Source organism: Takifugu flavidus, chromosome 18 (assembly GCF_003711565.1).
Source record: "Takifugu flavidus isolate HTHZ2018 chromosome 18, ASM371156v2, whole genome shotgun sequence".
Classification (NCBI taxonomy): Eukaryota; Metazoa; Chordata; class Actinopteri; order Tetraodontiformes; family Tetraodontidae; genus Takifugu; species Takifugu flavidus.
In genome coordinates, this window is record NC_079537.1 from 257,596 (window position 1) to 277,933 (window position 20,338).

Consider the following 20,338-nt stretch of genomic DNA (forward strand, 5'->3'; position numbering starts at 1 on the left):
ACTAATTACGCACTAAATACATAGCTGATGCTTGTCGACTGTTTTGCTTTGCTACCTTGACCTACATTTGGATCTACTCTGATAATATGTTTCATTAAAGACAATTGTGCTGTTCTGCTCAGCTATGCATTAGCTACATGCACTCTCAATATCCTGTACAAACATCAAAAATATTTACTATCTAAGTGGCATTAGATATTGTTGCCACCTCCATCTAAACCTTTAAATATTTACTTATTTACTGTTTACCTTATTTACTGTTATGACATATGAGGCTAATAAACAGATGTAGCCGTGTAGCAGTTATACAGTATCTCTTCATCAAGCTGTGCCACAGGCACTATTAGAGCTGACAATTGTGAAAAACCACACCTTGTCACATGACTTGTTGACGTCAAATAATTGTACTTTACCTAAATGTGGAAAATATAAACTATTATGTCCTCTATTGTACTTTATTTTTTCAGGAAAATGGAATTTTTATAAACTTGACTGGAGTGGTTAGAGACAAGTTATTAGTGATTCTCAATTATTTCCAATCAGTGACTTTTTAACAGAAAATATTTGATAAAAACAGGTTTGCCTTGTAGATAAAATAGTATGGGACTGATTTAATAAGATGTCAAAAAATTTGCATGCTCATGGTAATATTTTGCACGTTTGATTTGTGTGAATTTTGCAGGTGATCTACTAAAAGAATTTGCACAAGTGGCTACAGGTGCAAAGATTAGTATTTAAATGAGGAGTTTGCGCTCTGCTGCTTTTTCCACCATGATAAAAGTAGAGTAAGAACAAACATGCAAAATGAAATTTGATCCAACTGAGTTGGAATTGCTTGTAGAGGACATCACAAAAGGAAATCTGATGTAGCTTGATAAGGAAACTTTATCGAGAAAACAAAGGCAACAGTGGAGGAATTAAAAAGAAAGTGGTAAGACCTGAGGCATGTAATGTAAAAAAAAAAGATCATAATAACAAGTTGTTGGCAGAACCAAAAACACAAAGCAGCCCTTGATCAGAGGCTACCATCTATTGCATGGGAGGTGAGGCAGTGTCCAAAACAGCTGGTCAGCGCTGAGTCATTCAGTGCCTCCTGGCTTGATGAAACTGTTTGGCCCAAAATAGCATTTAAAACATCTGAGAGCAAGCCTAAACTGTCATGGCTGGTTAGGCGGCATGCCTCAATATGTCTCAATTTTTTCTTCTATCATTCCCAATTTATTGACTGAAAAAGCAACTGCAACTTTTTTCATTGTTGCTGTGTCTCCTGGTGAAAATGACAGCAGCCACTGTGTGTTAAGCCATTTGCACCTGCCCTTCCAACGTTCTATGTTTAGATGCAGTCAAACCTCCACAAATACTTCCAGGTCTGATAAATCATCCGGTGTGTACTAACATTTCTAATCTGCATATCCTTCTCCCAGTATTTTGCTCACCTGGGCAGAAAGGCCCCATTTGTCATATTTACTAAGGTCAAGGTGCTAAATGGACAGCGCATGTTGCTTTTCTCATAAGACTGTGTGCTCACCGTGTGCTCACAGTGCTCACCGTTAGTAGATCAGCTTACACAGTTTTTTGCAGGTGACATCAAGTTTGCACACATTTTAGAACTCGCAAACTTTTGGCAAATCAGACCCTGAGCGTACTATTGTCATTCTCTCTATAAGGTGAGCTGTGATTTCGGGAACATCTCTTCAATGTAATATTTCAGCCTTTCAACTGTCAAAGCCTCTCCTCTGTCTCACTGATAAAGCACTCTCATCACAACCAGAACCACACTACCTCCAGAGATGCAATAAAGTATTACCTATTTTTGTCCAGCTTCCTCTATCCCCCAGACATAGTTTGACTTCTCCTTACTGTATTCTGTAGGGGGGGTATCCTGCTGCTGCTGCCGCTGCTGCTGCTGCTGCCGCTGCCTATCGCTACACTCAGCCTGCCACAGTAACCGGAGCAACTCCAGCAGCAGCTGCCTATAGTGACAGGTGAATTCAACTAGACCATATATTGTACACACAACTGCAAAAGGAAACTGTGATGACTGATGAATTTTAGGAGAGAAAAACAGAACCAAAATGTCACATTATCATTGCTTAATTTATCTGATTAATGTATGTAACCTTTAATATAAGTAACGTTTGTCTGTTTCTGTGTTACTAGTTATGGCCGTGTATACACCACAGATCCCTACCATGCTTTAACTCCAGCTGCTGCTTATGGGGTTGGAGCCATGGTGAGAACACTGACATGACTGCAGCGAAACATCAGTTGTTTTTGAGGATTTTAATATTCACATCAGTATTGCATAAATGTTTTTGGCTGTAGAATAGATAAATACTGAGACTAAATGTTCTAAAATGATTCTCTCTTCTGTCTCTTTCAGGCCAGTATATACCGGTCAGGATATAGTCGGTTTGCTCCTTATTAAAACCTCATATTGGAACCTAAGAAATTTACAATAGCTCCAAAACTCCCAGATCCCCGGCCATGTCCCCAGCTGATCATATAGATGGTTGTTTTCTTTTCTGTCATGTTTTTGTTGTGAGTATCATCAAATTAATTTCTCCTTCCCTCTCTCTCTCTCACACACACACACACACACACACACACACACACACACATACTTACACACACACACACACACACACAGAGTGGTGGTCACTGTGATCGTCACACAAATGCCTGCATATTCAGACTTCTTACACACTACAAGAAAGTGACAGAGAAAGACTGGTATTTTCTGATGAGAATACACACTTTAAATTTTACCTATCTTTAAACTGAAAATGCCTTGCTTTTAATGAACAGTTTCTTTTGTGTTCTTCATTGTTGACCTTTATTTGAAAAAGGTACTTGGGAGTTTAAACACTACTTGACATACCGTACATATTGCCCATCTACCCAAGACCCAAAAGAAACACTGCGATATGTTTTGGATAATATAGGTATTGGGGTTTGAGGAAACATGCTAGGAGAAAACATTTCTGAAAATGTTTTTAATTTTAAAATAAGGTCTTGCTACATTGCCGAACAAAATTTTCTTTAAAAAAATAATAAGAGGAAAGAAACTAGCATAAAATCAATGTGCATGGGTGAAAGCCCTTTTTAAAAAACATTTAAGACACATTAAATAGATGAAATAAATGTTTCATCAAGTCAACGAAAATCATCACGTTTGAATTGCAGGTGTGCACAATTATAGTTCTAACATTAACACTAAGATGTTTTTTTGCCCTCTATGGCACCTCCCCACCTGCTGCTTCTTACTTCTTTCTCATCCAACATCAGGCAACAGAATGCTTTAGTTTAATATGAATATGTCGAAACAATGACAGCTAAATATTCTTACTCCTATTCTTACCAGTTTTACAGTATCATAAGCCAGTTTATAGACCAAACCACTGTCTTGTATCAGTATTATGCATGCAGATACTCTCAATATGTTATATCTTATTTTGTTTGTTTGTTTGCTCCAAAGATTCTCTGAAAAAAGTACTTTTTTGAGGTTATTCTTGTTTTTTATGTTGTATTTTGCTGCCTTGTTATTTATACAATTCCATTTTTGTGGATTAAAGCAGTTTTCATTGGTGCCGTGTTGAAGCAGTCTCTAGAAACGGAAAGACAGCCCTCTTCATTTTGATTTTTTTCACTATTTTTTGTTGTGACATTGCAAAGAAGAATGCTATATGTGTGTATTGTGTTGGCTGCAAATAAGGAAATCAGATCAAATGGCGTCAAGGCGGATTGTTGAAAAAGCAGTTAAAGTAGATGAAAATTATGTCTTTGTGTGGGAAGAGTCCAGGGAAAGCTGTGGAAATGGAGATGCTGAACAGCTTAGTTGTTAATCACAAGTTAGCAAACCCCAAAACTTTTCTCTTTAGTTTTCACTTATCACAGTGGTCACAGGCAGAGAGCAGTGTTGCTTTACACATTAATGGTGTCAAAATATATATGGAAAAATAGGATAAGTGAATATTTACTGTGTATTATTTTTTCTGTCCCAGGTTCTGTGAATAAAATCTTTGTTTTTAAGTAAGCAAATGTCAGTCTTGTTGAAAAAGAAGTTCCAACATGTGGAGCACTTGAAGGTCTCTGCTATTTATTTTTACATTTTATTGACATCCTGAGTAATGAATTAGTATTAATGTAAAATGTCATGATTGTTAAAAAGGTATGGAGGCTTTTGGTCATATGTACACAATACAGTTATATGACAAAGACTAAAAAAGCAAGTAAAAATATTTACATTTGGAACCAAATACTAAATTCTAATTCTGGTTGACTGATTAGAAATATTGCTGGTATCAAAAATGGAATTAATGCCCTTGGTATCCGTTCTTTGGTCAAGATCAAAAATATTTGTTTGTTTTTCATTACACATATTTAAACTACAAACACTACTATTATTGTGAAACCTCTAGTCCAGTGAGCCTCTCCTGTGTTACTACCCTCAAGTGTTGTGAAAGTGTCCCTATGCATGCCTTTGTGTGACTTTTTTTTTTTTCATGCATAATTTCCCATTGTAGTGCTAAAATAGAAAAAGTGAGGAGCAGGAGGAATAATGCGGATTATTTCCGCTCTGTGCCCGTCTGGCTTGTGTATTGCGTAATCACAAGTCATATCAGCCATGTAAAATTTAATTTGCTGGGATTTTTTTTTATTTTTTTTTACCTGTGGTTTGTTTCTGTATTGCTTTTGAATGAGAACGCAAGAGCAAAATACTTTCTTGGCTGGTACCAGTAAGACGAACACATTCACAGAAGGATTCACATGACGCTGTGGAGCTGGCTTCGGCTGCTCGTCTCTACTCTCTGCTCTGTGCTGCATCTCGAAGGAGCTTTTGTTTTTGTACAGATTCTTTCCACATGTGTGCGCATGAGTTGTAAGTCTCATTTATCCAAGTGAAGTGTATTTTTTTTTATAACATGTATTTTTGAAAAGCTCTTATCCAAGTTGCTTCTTCAGTTGTAAATTAAATGGGAATCCCAGTTTTATATATACTGTGCTGGTTTACTGATATCGTCCATTAGTTGTCGTTGGTGGTCATTTGTATTGTTAAAATGGTCATCTTGTGTGAATAATTGTGAAATTTTCTGGGAAGGGATCACAGGACAGCATGGTAAACAGCCGGCAACTTGTGTCTGAAGTCTTCGCTTCTGTTCAGTGATGATGGACAGTAAATGGACAGCTGAATACTGTCTTGAGGAGTTGTCTCTCCTGTCTTGGGCCATACATCTGTGTGTAGTGGCTGTTTATTCTCACTAATGCACAGATCTGAACATTCTTCACTGCACTGGATGGCATAAATCACATGACTTTGTTTATGCCTGGCTGTTTTGTCCTTTAGGTGGACCAGTCTCTGTCCGAGTGTGTTGCCAGGTTTAAAATGGACAGGGATGCTGTTCTTGTTTTGATTTTGTTAAAAAGTAAATGATATTCCGATGTAACTGCTATGTATGATATGACAACGCTGTTGCATTGCATCTCAGATTCATCTCTCTGGTTAGTTCTTGCTTTTCTTTGTGGATTTAAGAAAGGCACCTTAACAGCACCTTTTCAAAGATTTTCTGACGTAGTTCTCCTACTTATCCTGATCCTTTGAAGATACAGTTTGTGCCCTGTGGTTCAGGGTTCCTATAATACCCAGCCTGTTTTGTAGACGATAACGGGAGTCAAAAATAAGCTTCTGCCAGCTTCAGTGTGTACTGTACGGTCCAGAAAGGCCAAAATGTTGTCCCTGATATCTTCATGAGTGAACTTGATGCTATGATCCACTGCATTGGTTTGGCCAGTAAAGGCTTCTACGACCATTCTGTTAAGCAACACAGTATATTTACGTACGTACGGTATCTCTGGGATTCCCATCACTTAGTTTAGAACCGAAGAAGCCCCTTGGATGAAATGTCTGAAAAACTAAAGGAAGTCCAGTTGAATTTTCTCAAGCCAAGAGTTCTCTCAACCTTGAAGATTTATTGACCTTTATTTAACTGGACTTCCTTTAGTTTTTCAGTTCTCATTCTCTAAACTTTGAAGACTGAGAACATTCATTGAGACTTGTATTTTCACATGTTTTATTTTCTGCCTTATATTTAGTCTCATCATTATCATGATCAAATGTATATAATACATAAACTGGTTTTTAAAGTGATCTTTGGTTGATTATTGACTCTGTTAGTGCTAAGAAAGTAAATCAGAAATAGAACCAAAATGAGATTTTTAATTCTCTGGAATAGGTTTGAGTTGCTCTAGTTGAACTTACTATTAATATCAACATACTTCTAACTATTGCTGGAGCTGTGTGGGACACAAAGATGTCTAAAACACTGAAAATGATGGACTGGCCCCCTCAAAGTCCATAGATAAACCCCTTTTAGCAAACATGGAAATACTTATAATGGGCAGATTGGATATATATTCAAAGGAAACATTTTGGCTTGATTTGAGGCGACAGGGATAGCATTAGTTTTATCCAGTGAGATGTGAATTAAAAATCAATTTAGGTTTCCTTATAACTGCTCAGCATAAAGGGCATAAGTAAATAAACACAAGTACATATACATAAATACATACATTTTGGTGTATAGGGATTATATTTGGACTATTTATGTATATGTGCATTTATTTACATATTAATTTATTTTTTACATGTATTTAATTTATATGTTTAATTTCTGAATTTATACATTTATGTTATTCATTCATCTCATGCTAGTTTGGCGGCTAGTGCTTAAATCAATCAGAAACAAGATGCCAATTGAGATTACATGTACTCTACATGCACTACATATATAGTACATGTTATACTTAATTACATTACTTGCACAAATTACAGTAGTTGAATTTAACAGAGTATATTATTCATAAGGTTCTCTGTAGTTGGTGGTCTTTGGGCGAGGGATACTGAAGTCCTTGCCAACATCGATTTCCTGAAAAGCACAAACATAATTTCCCACACATGTCAGAGAATTTAAAAATCATCTTCCATTACCTTTGAGTATCTCTGGACTGTAATGGCATCCAGGTTAGTGCATAATCTTAACGTGTAATATCAATATTATTACTCACTGTCATGGAGAAGCCGGACTCATAAGGTGATCTCAGTGATGACACTCCTCTTCTGTCTGAAGGGACCGCACACCAAATTTTAGCAGATCATTGCATGAATAGCCAGGTTTAATGATGTAGTTCACTTTACAACTTTTCAAATTAATTTCAAATTGTGCTCTAATAACTGCAAACCACAATATACAATTGAAATGCATGATTGGAAAAAATAAGCCAAGGTATTTCCACAAATTCTTTTCTATAGTAGTAAGATGTGCTAATTAGTATACAAATTCCTATGAACTACATTTTACCTCTCTTGTTCTCACCATCCACCACAAAGCTTTCATTGTCTCTCCCTTCCCTTGGGCTGTTTAGCCCGGGAATATCGGCACTGGGACTGGTCCAACCTGAAAAGTTTAGAGGCATGTCCTTGGACTTGGCTTCTCCCTTGCAGAGGGAGGCAACTTGGGAGAGTCCATGACCCATTAGTAACACCCATCCGTTTGCCACCAAGGTGATAGTGAGCACTGGGTCATCCCACTGAGGCTGGCGGCCCACATTATGGTTTCCCCAAAGGATCATGGTAATCCATACCATCCATATGCAGGTGGAAAGTAACAGAGTGATGCTAAGCAGTATGGACTGGATTCTGCCACGATAACGGGCAGCTTTTTTGTAGCTGTAGCTGTAGTTAAAGCATGAACGGCACAGGAAGCGCATGGAAAAAACCAGGCCAATTGCCAGAAGGCACATCACGTAGATCTGTAACATGACTAGTTCATTCTGGGTGATCTCACAAGACTTTTTATCACGAACCAACACAATAAGCAGCCACTGGGTAGAGATGATCACCTGAACAATAAACAGCCCTAGTGCTACACCCGGCTCCCCCCATCCCCGGGCTGCAGCAAATCCGAGCAGAGTGAGACACCGTGCCAGTAAACAGGAGAAGGCAAGGGAGAAGAGTACACTAAAAAGAAAGACCCTTGTGGGGCATGTCTGAGGGGTGAGCCGGATGATGAATGAGAAGGTTGTTGCAAAGAGCCCAGCTGTAGCCAACAGGAACATGGACATGGATGCCACAATGCCTCCAATGCTGCTACGCTGATTCCTGGATGAAAGACAGAACCATATCGACCAAACCAGCAGACCAATTAGGAGGGCCAGGCTAAACAGGAAGCCTGATGAGGCTAGAACTTCAAGGACAATACCCCATGCTGCCTGTCGGTCGCAAAGGTACCTAAACATGGGGTCTAGTCCAGTCCCACATCCTGGTATCTTCAGGGAGTCATTTGATGGAGGAGAAGAGGTGGCTGTTATGGTAGAGCTGCTGTTGGAGGACTGACATAAACATGTAAGTGGAACATGGAGGAGTAAGAGCGTGAACAGAGAGTTGTGCTTCTTGAAAATAATATCCATGATTATTTAGTCGTCCTGAGGTGGGTGGCCTGTTTTCCTGAAGCAGAAAGAAGCCTATCAGTACAAAATAGCTACTGAGGTAACAAGACTGAAAACATCAACAAAATAAGATTTAAAAAAAAAAAAAAAAAAAGTTTAGTTGGTATAGACAGTTCTAAAATTAATAATCCATTCTAAGGTCCATTCTCTGGACCTCAATAACATGCAATTTCATTATTTTTTAAATAAATCTCCAGATTGTACTAAAATAATTTTCTGGTTAAGGCATAATCTTTATTATGCTACAGCATAGGAAATAGCATACTAAACTATCTAGCAATCTAAACTAAGCACCATATTTGAGTAACTATTAGTTACTCAATTACTTATTGCTGTCTGTGCATGTCTGTGTAAAGGTTAGAAGAAAACTGAATATTCTGACAGCCAGAAAAAGGAGTGTACTTTACAAACATGCCACAACATGCCAGAGAAGCATGTCAGCTCAGAATAAACTCTTATTTCAAATGTAAGTTTGGGGCATAGCATGGAGATACAGTGACTTTCCTCAGTTATACACTGCATTTGTATCTATATCAAAAGAGTAATAAATGAACATACAATGTTTGCTGTGAGTATCACATCCATGACAATGGAATGGACCACCTCTAATAAAAGAACAATCTTTGATATCTTTTGAGAATTACCATCATAAAAGGTCGACCGAGCCCACCAAAAATAGAAAAAAAAACAAGCTGCTTCTACCTACCTGTTATCGCAGGATTAGGGTTAGGGTTGTGATGCAGGCCTTTACATGTCCACCTCCAGTAATCTTGATTTGAAAAACCTTTATTGTGAAACAATGCTATCCATGTGCCATAGCAAGGATGACCAGGTTTTGTGTGGTAATGGTTTAGTCTGAGATCTGAAATGCATAAAGCTGTGTCGTGTGAACCTGAACAATTCCTCTTGAGGTTAGTATTTAAACCACTCCTATCCGCCTTTCACCACCATCTCTCTGTCTTTGAATAGAGGCGGGGGTTCACACCTGGAAGTAACTACTTCACTCCTCCCTGCCAACGACTCTGCTTCCGATCAGAATTTGCATTGTTTTTAAATGTGCTGGATTATCTGCAGTCATGATGAGGCCTTCTGTATTCCCGAAAGATGAGTTGCATGATTATATGATGAGAAGAACAGTGAATGTTATTTAGAAGATTGAGTAAACCGTCCTCCTCCTGGATACCAGTAAATTACAGCAACAAAAATTCAAAAGGGTGTGTTCACTGCAGGGAGGTTGCATCCACAGTTGACATCATACCTCAAATCAAGCCTGCACATGTTAAGAAACAACAGTTCGATCATTTCTGTATTTGTGTGTGTAGAACACACACACCAGTTAAGATTAACATTAAGATGTACTTTATTCATCCCCGTGAGGAAATTGAATTGTAGTAGCAACCTATACAGAGTATAGAAACAGAATAAATAAATACAGATAAGATAAGGATTTTTAGGCAATTTTGCAAGTTCTTCATTTTTCTCTTCAGCTCCGTTTGTAGGCCAGCTTATTCTTTTAACAATGCAGTGTGAGGTAAAGTAAATTTAAGATTTCAATTTTCTAGCTTACACATCCCTTGCCACTGTTAGGAGCACTGTTTTGTTCTGTCACCTCTGCTTCCCTTGAATCAAAAAGAACAACTTCAGATGTGCTGTCCCCACCGGACCCCAATATCTACACACACAACAGAGGAGTGTGATGGACATGAGGGAAGACTGCCAGACTAGACAAAGTCCCATGAAAAGTACCGGTACTCAAAGGATCTAAATGCAGCTTTTCTCTGTATTCACCAGCATCTTGAACCTATTCCTTACTCAAGCTATATTCCCATCCTACCTGTAGACTCTACGATGTAGATATTTATCATCATCTTGTCCAAAAAGCTTTCTCTTCCAGCAGTTTATATGACTGTTGACCAGTGACCAGTCACCTCTATGATTATGAAGCACTTTGAGAGGCTGATAGTGCAGCACAGAGATTGCATAGAGATTGAACAGATCTCTGGAGGATGCCATTAGATTAGCTCTCTTTAAAGTCCTGAACCACTTGGTACACAGCAGGATATGTGCATGTGACGATGCACATCAGGTCAACTCCTCTCAAGAGTTGATGACCTCTGCAGCACAGAAAACAACTTAACACCAATCACAGGGGAAATGACGTGGAGCTGACCCCTCACGCTGTACAACAGCGATGTCTGTGGGGAGAGGGTTAACTCGCTTAAATTTCTGAGAACCCACATCTCAGACAGGCTCAAATGAACAGACAGCACCACAGCTGTGACTATATTACTGAGATCCACAAACACAACGTGTGTGAGAAGCTGCTGGTGCTTATCACACTTAGTGTCTAGATTTCTGGCCTTGGGAAGATGATAGAGTTGTCTCAATACCAGGACTAGCAAATACAGGAAAAGATTCTTTCCCAGACCATTAATAGTCTTCATTTCAAACAAATTATCATTATTTTGTGTGGTTAAGCTGTGTATGATCTGGTTTTCTTATGTGGTTTTATGACACCCAGTGCTGTGTTCCAATATGTTTTATTTTTGATGCAGTAATTGACAGTAAAAAAGACAGTAATTGTAATATTTGTCATTGTGTAAGTCATTGTAATATGTGTCACCTACTGTTATGGTTGGACTGGTGACTGGTTAACGACAAGGCACAATGTGGGCATTGCACTGCTTTCAGCTTTGGCTAAAGCTAAATTAAGAGCATTGACCTTCAGCACTTCATAATACCACACTGAAGTATGATGTTCTCTTCTATGAACTTCACCTTTGCCAGCTGCTTAATTTCTTTTTTGTTTCTTTCATTTGTCATGTTGTAAAGAAAACATTTTTAACACAGAGATGAGGCTTTGTCTCCTTATTTCCTGTTTTATTTTGAAATACAACTCTTCTCTTGATTCGAGTCACTTGCTTTCCTCAGGTTTCATCTGTCTGACTGTCTTCCCTGTTTTCCCACTACCCTCATGTGTCTGTTTATAGTCTGCACATTCCCCACTCCTGTTTATTTCCCTTCACCTCTTGAGGGTGAGTTCCGAGTATTTGTCCAGTTCCTTATTCAATTTCATATATATTTGCTTTATGCCCATTTATTTGGTGTTCAATAAGGACATGAAGAGACGAATGTTTCTCAAAATAAATGCATTTTACTGCAGCTAGCAGGACATGTCATTTTCCAGTACATTTCTGTAGCATTGCATCACTTTTGTTGTGGTTGGTGGGATGTTCATGTGGGTCCAGATTTAAGTAGAGCCTGCCTCGATGAAGAATTGTTTATCCTGAATAATCAGGTAATGGTGCATGTGCTCTTTATTATGAATTTACCTTTACTGAAATTACAATCCAAAGTAAGAGGTTGAACAAAATGTGGGATGTAAAATGATAAATCAATCTTAAATACTGAGAAAAGAATATTTACATTTCAAAAGACAACTAGAAGCAAATGGTTAAAAATTGACTAGTATTTCACTTGCGTCTATTGCCATTAGTGAGCAGGAAAGGGAATTCACAGTCAAACTATGACAAACATTTGAAGTGGATGTAGAAAGATGAATGTGGGGTTTTTTTCTCGTCTTTTTAAATAAATGTCACATAAACAGTATATAACAATAATAAAAAAATACAACCATTATTATGCTTTTATCCACTCGGTAGAGTGCCATTTGAGGTAGACAGACGAGACGGCATTAGGGGGTATGCTGGAAACCTAGGAGGACCAAAAGAGACAAGAGGGGCACAAGCAGGAGAGGGAGGCAGTGGCTTTAAATAATGCCATATTTGGCCAAGTCACTGAGCTCCATGTCACCAAAGGCTTCCCATGGGCACACCACTGTGATGTCAGTCCCCAAACCCTCCATGCCAGGGATATCATCACCAAATCTGAAAATGGCAGAACAAGATGGTGAACAGTCAGCCACTATTGTTTTTTATTTACATTAACACAGTACAATGACGGAATTCTTTGTGTTCATAAATAAAATGAAAAAAGTTTTGCTTTATTACCCCTTCTGGCCTGGTTTAGGTGCCTTGCTCTTGAATGTGCGGGTCTGCCTTTGTTTAAACTTTGGTGGTCCCTTCTTGGGTGTAGTAGGACCAGTGGCCCCACCTGGGGCCAGAGCGCTTCCTGCAGGGGGGCTGGCGTTCATTTTGGCTGTGGGTAACTAAAAGCAGTAAAGATTTTCAATAGTGTGTTTGTGTTTTCCATTTGCCCTCCATCTGCCCCTTTATTTATCCGGTTTAGTCCCACGTCTCAGTGGTAATTAGTAAAGATTACACAGATTAGCAGAAAGACCTTGGATTAGTTTAATCCAGCTGTGATCTCTATTTGCCTCAATGTCCCTTGTCAAAGGTGGAATCTGGTTTCTGGTGCAGCTTCTATTTTTATATTAATCATTAATTTTCTATTATATTTATATATATTTGAACCAGCAATGTTATATTTCATAATGGTCTTCTTTGTCTCACTAATGTAGATTTTGTGAAGGAGAAAATTTGATTAGATCTGAAGCTTTGAGAATGCATTCAAACATTTTATTAACCAAGTGTGACTGTTGCCTCTCAAGTCAGTCCTCTTCATGTGCACCTGTTTGAATTGGTGGAAAATTTCTGAGTTGTCTTTTTTTCCACCATCATACAGTAACTTTTTAATATCTTTATTACTGGCATTTGTATATGTATAAAAATTGTCCTATTAGAAAAAATGGACATAGCCAGGACATACTGAGGTTGAGGTTGGTTTTATCCACATTACAGCATCAAACAACTCAGTAACTAAAAACCTCAAGTCCAGTCATTCATTGATTTGAAACAGCCTTATATGTTCATTCTTCATTCTTGCCCGTCCTCCTTCATCCTTGATGATATTGTTATTGTCCACGCGTAGAATACAGCTCTAAATATTAACATTATCATCAGTAGGTTCAACTAATAAGGAGAGCACTCACCTGCTGTCACAGATATCCCAAGAGGCCACCAGCCAATCTGTTATTTCTGTTCCTTGACTTTGTGAAGTCTGTGCCTTGTTTATATATCTCCATCACTAATCCCTACTTCCTCCGCTTAACCAGTCACATGGGCTCTTGAAAAGGTCAGCCAAACTTCCATACTGAGCCATCCTCCTTTTTCCTCCCTCCCCCCTTTCCTCTTCCCTAAGCACAAATGTCCTTGTTCCATTCGCCACCCCACCCTGCCCTCGTATCACTTCTCCGTGGTGTGGGAAGATGGTGCAGCCAGCTGACAATAGAGGCCATGTCAAAGATTAGTCCAGAATGATTTTAATCAGGCTTAACTCTAAACGTCAGCACACATGCTCTTTAGCAGAGCAGGTGACTTTGTTGGTCATGCTTCAGACCCATGTGAGTGGGTGTTGCTGCCCTTGTTCTCGTGAAGTGACTTAAGTCTATGGAAAGTTTTCTCGACCACAAAAGCTTTCCTCAAACACAATGTATCTGCCATTTTGATTTTAAGGTTCAAACTGATTTTAGAATTGCTTGTCTTTTTTCTTATCTAAACAGCAGGGATTCATAATTTTAGCTTCAAACAAACAGGAATTTTATGCTGACATTCAACATACTTTTAAAGAATATTAAATTGTGATTCATCTGATATAGAGGATATCATTCATATTTTTTTGTCTTATGGGATAAAGCCATAGGAGATGGATGGAAGACCTGCTGAGGACTGGGCTGAGAAACAAAGGTTTCTCAGTTCATGACCTGGTGCGGACAAAACAAGGATTGCTGAGGGACCCTTGAGCAAGTTACCTAAACCCATAATTACTCAAACAGGGCCCTGCAACGAGCTGGGGCTCATCCCATATGCCCATATGTACAAATAGTCTCCAGCACCCTGTGACCCCTGAAAGTGATAAAGCGATCAAGAAAACAAACATGAGAAGTTTCATGTAGGGCTATTTCAATATCACCTTGCAAAAAACACATCACTTCCTCTGATGTGAAAGGCTTAAAGAATAACGCAATTAAATGTCAGGGCAAGTCTTTCATCCAGAGATAGTTGGGGGTTTTTTTCGGAAAAAAAATGATCTTGAATATCGAGTTTCCTAGTTTGCCATCTAGTTATTTAGAAGAAAAAAAAAAATCAAAATCCATGTGATCTACATTTTAATGTTTGGGTTTTTTTGATCAAAGAAAGGATAGTTGATTAACAGTAGAAAAACAATTTTCGTGGAATGAGTTGAGGTTATTTGGGCACTCTGTCATAATGGGGACAAGACATAGGTTAAGCCTTATTACCAGCATTATGTAGGCTAAAGAAAACTAGGACTGGCATTCATAACAAGGCAGAAGCAGCTCCAGGCCGTGAGAGCAATGACAGTGTCCTCAGGATCATCTATTCGCATGATGAAAACACTATCAAATCAATGTGGTTATTTACATTGTGGTATGAAATGCAGAGATTTAATTACATCCAAGCTGTAGCACTGCTCAGATAACATTATATTGGTAAGCCTAAACACACTGGTGTCCAGAGCACGATTGTTTGGTATTTAATATTGTAGGTTAACATGTAAGGATCCACCTTTTTCTATGTGCAGAGTGCTTAAACCTGTCTGCTAATTAGATTGAGAAACTGACCAGTGTATTGTGGGTTAGCACTAAGTGACTCTGTGTCTCCATGTTAATGGATATGTCAGTTACTGTTAAATTCAGAATATTGAAAAGCTGCAGCTTTTTAGAGGTCACACTTTCTGGTGAATGTTGATGAAAATTGCACAATGGCTCTAATGACAACAATGTGATGGTGAGGGTAAGTGAGTAGAAAATTGCTCTCGTTCTGTCTTCTGTCAATCTCTCTCTGCTCTCTCCCTTTCATGGAGTTGGTGAAATGGTGCAGTGATTAAAGGTTTTAAATAGGTTCTATTTCTAGAATCTGTGTCACTCTACATTTCATTTATGCATTTGCATATCAGTATTTGAAAATTGTTTTAGCACATTCTATTTGTAATTGAACATTTCGGGTTTGTTTTTTTTTGCTTTTGTATGCGAGCTGTACATACAGCTAGTTACAAAGCTATGCCACAAACCAATTTTCTTACAAGAGTAGATTTAAGGAGCGATTAGAAGAAACCAGCAGCTCGGCTGGAAAAAAGAAACATAAAATACAATCTGATTTGCTTTTACCCTGGTGGCAACATAAAAAATATTCATTTCCATGTTCATACCTCAGTTTGAGCTCTGTTTTGCAAAAACAATTTGTTTAGTTTTAATTTGGTTTTAATTCATCCAAGAAATATAAAAATGATCCATTCATCCATTTCTAGCCTCAATGGAGTGCTGGAGCCTATCCCAGGTGCCCCTCAGGCAAGAGGTAGGGGATACCTTGGATGAGTAGCTATAGTAAATATATTCTTTGTAAATGCGTTGTTATTGATTCATTCCTTTCCTTGTGTACTTTGAGCATGATTTTTTAATATCACTTAATTGTATTTTTTTAAAATCTGAAACTGTTTCATTGCTGTTCAAAATGTAGTACTAGCCTGAGAATCTTTCCAGAGATGCACAGAGCTTGCTTTTTTGCGTCACGGTTATGTAAGACTTAAGAGGCCATTCTGCTGAACTAATTGGATGCTGGAAAGAATTCTCTGAAGTGCAGATTGACCTGAATCTTCTTTTCAATGTTGACATCATTTCATTGCAAAACACGTAACACTTAATTTAATTGTTTCATTAAATGTCTGGAGATCAGAGATTTCATCTACAGTATATATCTTCTACCACCTCTCACTTAATGGGGTTGTTGGGCTACCTGCAGCCTGTTCCATCTGCCTTCAGACATGAGGCCAGGTCACCAGCTCATCAGGGCAGAGAGGGCAGAGAGAGTAATCAATCAACACATAAAACCCAGGCGGGCGAGTTTTTACCTTGTGTCTACGTGGAGTCAAAATTTAACGAAGCATGATAGAGGCACTTTTCCACCTCCAAGGAATCACTGCCAATGACTCCTGGCATTATTTGATGGTTGGAGCTCTGGATCAACAGTCCACGCATCTGCTACGGGCCCCACTGCAGACCGAGGAGTACGCCGCACCCAAGCAGCTCCTGCTCCGAAGATAAGCTACTTTCTCTGCCCAGTTTGGGTGATGGATCAGCAATGGATCTCATGGACAATATGCTGTCATTGGTAGGCTTGGATGAAAGTGCTGTCCTTTTCCCGCACATTTTCCTGTGCCTACTCGTTCGGTATGTGCAGATGTGGCAAACTCTCTGTACATGGCTATTGGTGATTTCCGTGGTTTGACTGAAGAAATGTTTCATGTACTGCTGTCTTCTAGGTGTTTTTACATTTGTGAAGTGGTGTCAGATACCCTGCAGCCAGCTGCGTGGACCCGGCAATGTTGACTGGAGTTTCTGCCCAGAGGTGGTGGGGCGACCTGTGCTTTTTCCAACAGCGTTTTGGTCACAAGGCTGGGCATTGCGTCCCTCCATGCATGTTCCAGGTGACAGGAAACGCCAAAGCCAGCGCTCAGTAGCGGCCATGGGCACTGTGAACAAGAGGAGCTGCTTTTTGTCAAGGACTCTCTGTATGGTAAACAGTTCTTGGTGGACTATAGCTCTCAGAAGAGCCTCAGACCTGTCGTCCACAGCCTGCCACCCACAGCTGAGCGCCGCTAATGGGTCTTCTATTGGTATATTTGATACCAGCATGTGGCGGGGAAGGCCAACCCTGTGGCTGATTTTCTGTTGCAGGTGCTGGTGTGCCCGGTACACCTCTGGGTGGATTTTTCAGCCATGGCTGCTGACCAGCCTGGCGCTTAAGACCACTGGTATGGGCCTGAAGCTTGAGGATGCCGTGGTCCAGAACAGTGGGACTGGTCGACCCTGTCCTATCATACCTGTGACATGGTGCCATAGGGTTTTAGACATGGTTCACTCCCTCTTGCACCCAGTCCAGGTGTTGGTGAAGCTGGTTGGGTCCAGGTTTGTCTCGCCTAGTCTCCATGAGGTCAAGGAATGAGTAGCTGCTTCTGTGGCCTGTCAGCGTGCTGAAGTGCACCGGGAGACTAAGGCACCCCCTCGAGCTGTTTGTGATTCTCACCAGATGTTTCACCCACATGCATGTCAACCTGGTGGGCCCTTTGCCCCATCCCAAGGTTTTACACACCTCCTCATGCTGGTGAATCAAACCACCGGGTGGCCAAGACCTTTTCTTTGTCCTCCATGTCATCAATGGATGTGGCTTGCACGTGTCTTTCAGCTTGGGTCACATGCTTTTGCTCCTCTTCTGACATCACCTTTGACAGGGAACCCCAGGTGACCCTGTTAGTTTCAGAGCTTTGGTCAGTGCTAGTGAAATCCCTAGCTCCACAGGTTCATTCCACTACTGTGTAAGGCTAACGGTTTGCCCGAACATTATCACCGGTAGCTCAAGGTGGCGTTGTGTGCTGCCATCTTAGATGCTAACTGGGTGGATCGATTTCCTTGTGTGATGCTTAGTGACCTTAGCATTCAGCTCTTAAGGAGGGCCTAGACACTTTTCTTGCAAAGTTGGTATTCAGGCAGTCCCTCCGTGTTCCGGGAGAATTTCTGCCAGAGGGTTCAGCCTCAGCACCAAGGTGGATCATGGTTTGGGGGCGTGTTCCATGCCCTTTTTGTAGGCAAATGTGTAGTGTTATTTAATTTTGGTTTTGGCGTTCACAAAAAAAACTAAGAAAACACGTGTCTGAGTCATTCTTTGTCCTACCACAATAGTGCCTTTTCCTAGTATTTATTTGAATAAAAGGTAAACATACATTGGTTGTATACACACTCATTATTCAGTCACTATTGCTTTTACCCACTTCTAACTCTCCCCTGATGTGCTGTGTACCATTCGATATTCTCTGCTAATCAAATTGCCCACTTTGTTCTTCCTTGAAGTCATATTCACTGCCTTTGACCAAGACCAAACCATTTATTCCCCACAATCAGTGCTTTTGTCTGTCTTATGTACCTTTAATCATGGATGTGAGGGTCCATCCACTGGTTTTCAGTACTTCCTTGATGCTTCCTTGGGATTTCTCACATCTATTGGTGTTTTAGATGCTCTGCTGTTTTTTTCTTTTAAAAATAAAAAGATAAATCAGGTGTCACGCTCACTACCTCCCTTCAAGGCCTCATACTCACTGTCTCTGTTCAAGGCCAAGGACTAGTGCACCACCTAAAGGCCGTTATCCATGTTACATGGAGGAAACAGGTGCATACTAAATTAATGTACGTTAATAAAACTGTACAAACTACTGAAAACTACATGAAAACAGTTCTTAATACAAGTAATTCACACATTTGATACTTTTCCAACAGTTTTCTAGTAAATGCACAAGTATTAGACAGATACATAAATTGTACACTTTAAGCTGATCAAAAAATATGCTACACCTTGACTGATTAGATTAATCAATTTTAGGCATGAGGACTGATGAGCTAATCAGAGGCAGAGTAGAGGGTCATGCCAAGCAAAATATTGCGACAAATGTACTCTTACAATTTTACTTTAAATGTTTTACATTTGCACAAAATGACAAATAGGTATGATAAAGCAAGCCTTCAAACAAAAAATTGTGTGTATATGCTTATAACGTTCTAATCTTATTTGTATTTTATTTATTCTATTTCCATACTTTATTGTACCATTTACCATCTTAATTATCATATTCCTCGTGTTACTGGTCGAGGAGGGGGAATGGCAGCAATCTATCACTCCAAGTTATTAATTAATCATAGACCAAAATATGGCTCCAGTTCATTTGAAAGCCTGACTCTTGCCATCACCCATCTGAACTGGAAGGCAGAAAAGCCACTTCTGTTTGTAGTTGTATATCGGCCCCCTGCTGGGCCACATTCAGCGTTCCTGTCTGAGTTCTCTGATTTCTTATCTGACTTGGTCCTTAGAACAAAGTCATTATCATTGGAGACTTTAATATCCATGTAGACGTTGTAAATGATAGCTTTAGAAAGGGCTTCATTTCATTACTTGAGTCAGTTGGTTTCCTCCAGCAGATAAACCAACCAACTCATAACTTCAACCACACCCTAGATCTAGTTCTGATTTATGGTGTTGAGGTAGAACATGTGTCAGTGTTCCCTCAGAACCCACTCCTGTCAGACCATTCTTTGATCACTTTCACATTTATGATTAATGATTCTTCTATGCTCAGAACAAAGTCTTACTATAGCAGATGTCTTTCAGATAATGCTGTAGCTAAGTTTAAGGAAGTGATCCCTGTGCTAATCCCAGGACCACTGTGTGTTTCCCCAGGGATGAATCATTATAATCTTAGCCCTGCTGAGGTTGACTCTGTTGCTGAAGGTGCAGCAACCTCACTGAGAATCACGCTTGATTCTGTTGCCCCCCTGAAAAAGAAAATAGTAAATCAGAGGAGGTGTGCCCCCTGGTATAATTCACATATCAGGACCCTCAAGCAGAAAGTGCGAAGAGTGGAAAGGAAGTGGCATTCTTGTAAAATAGACAGCTATCATGTAGCCTGGAAAGACTGTCTATTAGTTTACAAAAAGGCCCTCCGTAAGGCTAGAACAGCTTATGTTTCTTCTTTAATTGAGGAAAATAAGAGCAAACCCAGGTTTCTTTTCAGCACTGTGGCCAAATTAACCAAGAGTCACAGTGTTTTAGATCCACGTATCCCTTCTTCCCTTAGTGGTGAAGACTTCATGAGCTTCTTCACTGATAAAGTTCTAGCTATCAGAGAGAAAGCTAACCAGGCCATCCCAACAACTGGGCCATCACCAGATGTGCTGACTGTGGGAACATACATGTTCTCCAATGAGCCCTTAAACTCCTTCAGCCCTATATATTTTTCTGAGGCATCTTCG

At 39.6% G+C, this 20,338-nt stretch overlaps 3 protein-coding genes across 10 annotated transcripts in view; 1 reads left to right on the forward strand and 2 right to left on the reverse strand.

Annotated features, from left to right (window-relative positions):
• The window catches only part of LOC130514479 (RNA binding protein fox-1 homolog 2-like), a 45,887-nt gene extending 39,739 nt beyond the window's left edge, over positions 1–6,148 (forward strand). For 3 of the 8 annotated variants that reach the window (XM_057014085.1, XM_057014086.1, XM_057014084.1), the window contains exons 11-13: positions 1,873–1,985; positions 2,161–2,233; positions 2,384–6,148. In XM_057014085.1, coding sequence (XP_056870065.1) covers positions 1,873–1,985; positions 2,161–2,233; positions 2,384–2,428 — 231 coding nt within the window. In that variant the 3' untranslated portion in view covers positions 2,429–6,148. Of the gene's footprint in view, positions 1–1,872; positions 1,986–2,160; positions 2,234–2,383 lie in introns of those variants that run through there. The other 5 variants (XR_008947003.1, XR_008947005.1, XR_008947004.1 and 2 more) reach the window with 3 other exon arrangements.
• On the reverse strand, positions 5,969–9,620 carry LOC130514480 (G-protein coupled receptor family C group 5 member D). The gene is made up of 4 exons (XM_057014088.1): positions 9,212–9,620; positions 7,359–8,503; positions 7,066–7,121; positions 5,969–6,926 (listed from the first exon to the last, which is right to left on the reverse strand). The coding sequence occupies exons 2-4, from the start codon at positions 8,464–8,466 to the stop codon at positions 6,855–6,857; spliced, it is 1,236 nt and encodes a 411-aa protein (XP_056870068.1). The 5' UTR covers positions 8,467–8,503; positions 9,212–9,620; the 3' UTR covers positions 5,969–6,854.
• A 2,019-nt stretch (positions 9,621–11,639) lies between these two features.
• On the reverse strand, positions 11,640–13,615 carry LOC130514481 (retinal cone rhodopsin-sensitive cGMP 3',5'-cyclic phosphodiesterase subunit gamma-like). Its single transcript, XM_057014089.1, has 3 exons — positions 13,457–13,615; positions 12,516–12,673; positions 11,640–12,392 (listed from the first exon to the last, which is right to left on the reverse strand). The coding sequence occupies exons 2-3, from the start codon at positions 12,656–12,658 to the stop codon at positions 12,275–12,277; spliced, it is 261 nt and encodes an 86-aa protein (XP_056870069.1). The 5' UTR covers positions 12,659–12,673; positions 13,457–13,615; the 3' UTR covers positions 11,640–12,274.
• Between the last annotated feature and the right edge of the window lie 6,723 nt (positions 13,616–20,338).

What these genes read in the sequence shown, in the direction of transcription:
- LOC130514480 (XM_057014088.1), bottom strand. Translation starts at nt 8,466, where the DNA reads ATGGATATTATTTTCAAGAAGCACAACTCTCTGTTCACGCTCTTACTC. An exon ending in GGATGGTGAGAACAAGAGAG is followed by an intron (nt 7,122 to 7,358) that starts GTAAAATGTAGT and finishes CGGTCCCTTCAG; the next exon opens with ACAGAAGAGGAGTGTCATCA. An exon ending in AGTCCGGCTTCTCCATGACA is followed by an intron (nt 6,927 to 7,065) that starts GTGAGTAATAAT and finishes TGTGCTTTTCAG; the next exon opens with GAAATCGATGTTGGCAAGGA.
- LOC130514481 (XM_057014089.1), bottom strand. Translation starts at nt 12,658, where the DNA reads ATGAACGCCAGCCCCCCTGCAGGAAGCGCTCTGGCCCCAGGTGGGGCC. An exon ending in CCTAAACCAGGCCAGAAGGG is followed by an intron (nt 12,393 to 12,515) that starts GTAATAAAGCAA and finishes TGCCATTTTCAG; the next exon opens with ATTTGGTGATGATATCCCTG.